At 43.2% G+C, this 6000-nt stretch overlaps 3 protein-coding genes across 3 annotated transcripts; all 3 read left to right on the forward strand.

The window, feature by feature from the left end:
• Window positions 1-618: 618 nt before the first annotated feature.
• LOC142613532 (uncharacterized) lies at window positions 619-2229 on the forward strand. The gene has a single exon (XM_075785916.1). The coding sequence runs from the start codon at window positions 619-621 to the stop codon at window positions 2227-2229; it is 1611 nt and encodes a 536-aa protein (XP_075642031.1).
• Window positions 2230-3186: 957 nt separating this feature from the next.
• Window positions 3187-4836, forward strand: LOC142613533 (uncharacterized). Its single transcript, XM_075785917.1, has 3 exons — window positions 3187-3699; window positions 3895-4260; window positions 4423-4836. The coding sequence occupies exons 1-3, from the start codon at window positions 3187-3189 to the stop codon at window positions 4834-4836; spliced, it is 1293 nt and encodes a 430-aa protein (XP_075642032.1).
• A 378-nt stretch (window positions 4837-5214) lies between these two features.
• On the forward strand, window positions 5215-5679 carry LOC142613535 (uncharacterized). Its single transcript, XM_075785919.1, has one exon. The coding sequence runs from the start codon at window positions 5215-5217 to the stop codon at window positions 5677-5679; it is 465 nt and encodes a 154-aa protein (XP_075642034.1).
• The last annotated feature ends 321 nt before the right edge of the window (window positions 5680-6000 follow it).

A 6000-nucleotide genomic window follows, 5' to 3' on the forward strand; every position in this document is an offset into this window, starting at 1 on the left:
ATGTTGTATGAGACGTATTGCAAATATCCGGGTGGGGTTGGATAACTATGAGCATTGCATTGAATATTCTGTACCAACCATTCTGGCCGCATTAAATAAAGGAATACCAACTTTGTCTGCTGCATTAATGTAGACATGACCTGAACAGTACAAAACACAGAGCTAAAACTTTTCTCCATTACCGACTACAAAGGATTGGACAGGTGTCAGTATAAGGGATTAAGTAGATGGAGAGGTGTAGGGCTGAGATAATAAGGGCAAAGGGTATAAATAAGAGAAGAGAGACAAAGAAAAGGGGACTTTTGTTGCTGTGACCCTCTCTACAAATTCATTGTATTCGGATCTCTAGTCATAAAACGTATTGTGGCAGTCAGTTTGTTGTATGATTTTTGGTCCTTCCAATTAGCGTTGTCTGTGGGAACAACAAAGTGAGACGTTCTGGTTTAAAGGTATATGGCAGAGGCAAGTCCAGATAGGGAAGAATCAGTAAGTTCACGAAGAAGAGACTTAACCGTAAGTCTCCAACGGGGAATAGGGAAAAGACGTACTTCAGGGGTGGTGGTGGAATTGCATCGTGGCGGTCAGGAGGCTAAGCAATGATCACCAACTGAGGGGCAAATGTCTCGTGACAATGTGTTGCAACAAATGCAGTCTGAGATAGATTACTTATGCAGGCGCTTAGATAGTAAGAAACGGGGAAGGAAGAGCTCTTCTCGCTCTTCCAGCGACAGTTTTGAAGCAAAATTTGGAGGACAGGAACTTCCAGTACTTGAGTCTCCTCACAGTGAGGCCCGTGTGAGTGCTTCTTTGGGTGTTAGGATAGGGAAGCGGAAGGAGACGCAAGGTGAAAGTGGAGAATATCACGGTGATGGAAACAATGCAATAGGTAAAGCTTTGAGGCAAATTTCAAAATCTCCCTTTGTGGCCAGGATAAATAGGGCAAAGCTCCCCCGCAGGTTTTCTCAACCTATATTTACTATTTACAATGGAAGGACGGATCCTGTAGAACACGTCAGTCATTTTAATCAAAAGATGGCTGTCTACTCGAATAATGAGGCGTTGATGTGCAGAGTGTTTCACTCCAGTTTAGGGCCAGTAGCCATGCGGTGGTTTGATGCTTTGGCAGAAGGTTCCCTAGCGTCCTTTGAAGAATTGACTAGGGCATTCGGGGCACGGTTTATAACTTGTAGTAAGATCCCAAAACCCTTAGATGCGCTCCTATCTATGGCCATGAGGGAAGGAGAAACGCTCAAAACTTATTCTGATCGATATTGGGAAATGTATAATGAAATTGACGGAGATGTGGAAAGTGTGGCTGTGAGAACTTTCAAGGTGGGGCTTCCCATAGAGCATGGATTGAGAAAGTCCTTGACAATGAAAGCAGCTTTAGATATGCGCCAGCTTATGGACCAAATAGATAAATATAAACGGGTGGAAGAGGATCAGATGCAAAGTAAAGGAAAAGTGAAGGTATATCCGGAGAAGAAAGATCTTCGGGGAGTGGGGTTTCAAGGCAGTCGGCCTAAGCGAGACTTTCCAAGTCATCCAATGTCCGCCGAAACTCCTTTGGTTAATTCATTGTTCAAGGAGCCTATACATCACAAATTGGAGAAAATTCGGCATGAACCGTACTTTAGACCACCCAACAAGATGAGTGGAAATGCATCCACAAGGAATCAAAATTTTCATTGTCATTATCATCAAGACAAGGGACATACCACAGAAGATTGTCGAACACTACGTGATCATCTTAACCAACTAGCTAAAGCTGGGAAGATCAATCACTTCTTGGCTAGACCGGACGGGCAAGTGGGACAACAAGGTACGCGAATGTATTGGGGAAATACTCCTCAGCCAGCTCTAGGCACCATTAACGTTATTTTGGCGCATCTGAGAAAAGAAGTCGGGGATCCTTCAAGGATCATGTCCATGCAAAACGGGTTTGGAAACGAGGTCATAGAGGAAAACAACCAACTGGTTAAAAGAATGAGGTTCTTGGTGACACTGGCATTGGGGTTCTCTGATAAAGATAAAGAGGGCACGTATCAACCCCATGACGATGCATTGGTAGTAACTATTTGTATCGGGGGATACGATGTGAAGCGAGTCATGGTGGATGATGGAAGTGGTGCAGAAATCATGTATCCTAACTTATTTACTGGTTTAAAGTTGAGAGAAGAGGATTTGGAGAAGTATGATTCCCCATTGATAGGCTTTGACGGGAAATAGGTAATTCCACGAGGGATGATTAGGTTACCTGTACAGGTGGATGGTACTGAAGTCCAAGTTAACTTCATAGTCGTTATGGCATATTCACCTTACATGGCTATTTTGGCTAAGCCTTGGCTCCATGCAATGGGAGCAGTTTCGTCAGCTTTGCACGTAATGGTGAAATATCCTATCCGAAGAAATGTGGGAGTGTTACATGGTAGCCAGTTGGTAGCCAGGCAGTGTCTGATGTCTGCAAATATTAGAACAAGCCAAGGTTCATCAATAGGGGCGACACTGAAAGCATTATAGCAATTAAAGAAATCTACTCGGGAAGTAGGTATTGATAAGGATGAAGGTTCTGCCGAGAAGTTGGACAAAATATGTATAGGAGAAGATAAGGAGAGATATTTTCAGGTGGGATCACAGTTACTAGTGCTGGAAAGGGAGGAGTTAGTTCAATTCTTACAGGATAACATTGATGTTTTCGTGTGGACGACCTATGACGTCCCGGGAATTGATCCGGAATTCATTTGCCACCATTTGAATGTTAATCCTAACGCAATGCCCCAGAAGCAGCCTCCTTAGCGTGCGTCCCAAGAGCATGTAGAGGTAGTTAAAGAGGAGGTTAACAAGCTAAAGCAAACCGAGGCAATCAAGGAAATTTTTTATCCCGAGTGGCTGGCCAACACTGTTGTGGTAAAAAAGAAGAATGAAAAATGGAGAGTTTGTGTTGATTTCACTGATCTAAACAAAGCATGTCCAAAGGATCCTTTCCCTATCCCAAGAATTGATCAATTGGTGGATGCAACTGTTGGGCATCCCCGGTTGAGTTTCTTGGATGCTTTTCAAGGTTATCATCAAATCCCTATGGCATTGAATGATCAGGAGAAGACAGCTTTCCGTGCTCCAAATGGCAATTATCATTATTGAGTGATGCCCTTTGGTCTTAAGAACGCAGGCTCCACTTATCAACGGATGGTGACTAGAATGTTTGATTCGCAGTTGGGACATAATATGGAGGCATATATCGATGATATGGTGATCAAAAGTAAGAAGGAGGGAGACCATTTGAAGGACCTACACGAAACTTTCGCAGTACTTAGGAAGTATAAACTGCGTTTAAATGCATCTAAGTGCTCTTTTGGAGTAGGCTCGGGAAAGTTCCTCGGGTATATGATAACTCATCGGGGAATTGAAGTTAATCCTGACCAAATCAAAGCCATCTTAGGGTTACATCCTCCTCGGAATCCTAAGGAGGTACAAAAGTTAGCTGGAATGTTTGCTGCCTTGAATAGGTTCATATCTCGGTCTGCGGATAGGTGCCGACCTTTTTATCGTCTTTTACATAAATGGAAAGATTTCCAGTGGACAGATGAGTGTAACTTGGCTTTTGAAAATTTGAAACAATACTTGACGAACCCACCGATATTATCAAGGCTGGAAAAGGAAGAGGTGTTGTATGCCTATCTAGCCGTCACGAACTATGCTGTAAGTCTTGTCCTAATAAGGAATGATGACGGGGTTCAAAAACCAATATATTATATTAGTAAATCTTTACAAAAGGCCGAGCGGCGATATTTACCCTTGGAAAAAGCTCTTCTAGCCATTGTACATGCTACAAGGAAGCTGTCCCATTATTTTCAAGCTCATACAATAGTGGTGCTCACCTAGTTGCCTCTGCAGGCTATCATGAGGAAATCGGACTACACGGGTCGCATAGCTAAATGGGGAACCAAGCTGGGAGCTTATGATGTTAAATATATGCCCCGGACAGCTATTAAAAGGCAGGTTTTTCCCAATTTTGTGGCTGAATTCACAGAAAGTGACACTAACCAAGAAGATGCAATGATGACTGTAATGACTATTGGGCTTGGGAATGTCCCTCTTTGGGAAGTTTATACGGATGGGGCGCCAAATCGAAAGGGAACCGAGATTGGAGTTGTGTTAATTACTCCCGAGAAGTTAGTTATGAAAAAGTCATCGAGGCTTGGATTTATAGCCACTAACAATGAGGCCAAGTATGAAGCTCTCTTGGCAGGCGCCCAAATGGTTAGGCATCTGGGAGGAGAAATAGTGGAGTTGTATTGTGATTCCAAACTAGTTGTTGGACAAATTAATGGAGAGTTTGAGGCAAGAGATGAGAGAATGAAGAAATATCTTGAACGAGTCAAAGGGGTGTTAAGTATGTTTAAGAGTTTTCAAGTACGACAGATTCCGAGAGGGCAGAACGCTCATGCCGACTCATTGGCCATGTTAGCCACATCGCTGGGCTCAAAGTTGCCACGGACGGTGATGGTAGAGGATTTGTTGACCTCTAGCCTTACAAGCATCTCGGCAGTCAGGGTTCACAGCATTCGCGTGGGCCCGAACTGGATGGATCCGATTATAACCTTCCTACAGCACGGTGTATTACCTGAAGATAAAGGGATAGCCGAGAAGGTACGGAGAAGTGCTCCCCGATATTGGCTGTCGGAAGAGCATAAGCTATACAGACGATCTTACTCGGGGCCGTATTTGCTTTGCGTACATCCTGAAGCTGTGGAGCCCTTGTTGGAAGAGTTACATGAAAGAATATGTGGGAGTCATACTGAAGGACGATCATTAGCCCACAAAGGCATGACTTAAGGGTATTAGTGGCCAAACATGCAGAGGGCCTCCCAAGAGTATGCAAGAAAATATGATCAGTGTCAAAGGTTTGCGCCAAACATTCATCAACCAGGGGGTGCCCTAAATCCATTGTCTAGTCTATGGCCCTTTGCTAAGTGGGGCTTGGATATCGACGGACCCTTTCCTCGGGCAGTTGGTAATAGGAGATGGTCCATTGTCGGCACAGATTATTTTACGAAGTGGGTGGAAGCTGAACCATTAGCCAATATCAGGGATGCAGATGCTAAGAAGTTCATTTGAAAGAATATCATAACTCGTTTTGGAGTCCCACATACCTTGATTTCTGATAATGGACTCCAATTTGATAACAAGGCTTTTCGCCGGTATTGCGCAGATATGGGAATAAGGAATGGATATTCAACACCGGCCTATCCTCAAGGAAATGGTCTAGCCAAAGCTACAAATAAAGTTATTCTGGCTGGATTAAAGAAGCGTTTAGACGATGCTAAAGGACGATGGGTAGAAGAGTTGCCTCATGTGTTATGGGCTTATTGTACTACGCCCCGAAGATCGACAGACGAGACACCCTTTTCAATGACATATGGAATGGAAGCTGTAATCCCGTTGGAGTCGGGCTTTCCCACTTTGAAATCCAATCAATATAATGATGTAAGTAATCATGACATGCTGCATGATAGTTTGAACACCATTGAAGAAAGAAGAGAAGTAGCCAGTGTGAAGATGGGAAGTTATCAACAAAAACTCAAGCAAACATATGACAAAGGAGTTAAATCAAGACCTTTGGTACCGGGTGATTTGGTGTTAAGAAAAGTGGTAGGAACAGCGAGAAATCCTGCTTGAGGTAAATTAGGACCTAACTAGGAAGGGCCGTATAGAATTACGTCAGTAGTAGGTATAGGGGCTTATCGTTTGGAAGATCTAGATGGAAGGGTGGTTCATCACCCTTGCAATGTAAATAACTTACGACGTTATTACTATTAAGGAAAGAGCTTTCTTTTGTATCATTTGTAGGCTCATTTTGTTCTATTAGCATGGGTATTTTCTTTTACTGTTATACCAATACAAGTGTTAAGCTGACCTTAGTCTTTGTTCGGCTCCTCGGGTCACAAGCCTAAGAGAAATTAACAACTTATACCAATACGAGTGTTAAGATGACCTTAG

The sequence above is a fragment of the Castanea sativa genome, chromosome 10, assembly GCF_040712315.1.
Source record: "Castanea sativa cultivar Marrone di Chiusa Pesio chromosome 10, ASM4071231v1".
Lineage (NCBI taxonomy): Eukaryota > Viridiplantae > Streptophyta > Magnoliopsida > Fagales > Fagaceae > Castanea > Castanea sativa.

Excerpts from the sequence above, each read along its gene's own strand:
- LOC142613533 (XM_075785917.1), top strand. The coding sequence starts at position 3,187 with ATGGTGACTAGAATGTTTGATTCGCAGTTGGGACATAATATGGAGGCA. Across the intron at positions 3,700-3,894 it reads TAGCCGTCACGAACTATGCT|GCTATCATGAGGAAATCGGA; the intron begins GTAAGTCTTGTC and ends TTGCCTCTGCAG. Across the intron at positions 4,261-4,422 it reads TCTTGGCAGGCGCCCAAATG|ATTCCGAGAGGGCAGAACGC; the intron begins GTTAGGCATCTG and ends CAAGTACGACAG.
- LOC142613532 (XM_075785916.1), top strand. The coding sequence starts at position 619 with ATGTCTCGTGACAATGTGTTGCAACAAATGCAGTCTGAGATAGATTAC.
- LOC142613535 (XM_075785919.1), top strand. The coding sequence starts at position 5,215 with ATGGGAATAAGGAATGGATATTCAACACCGGCCTATCCTCAAGGAAAT.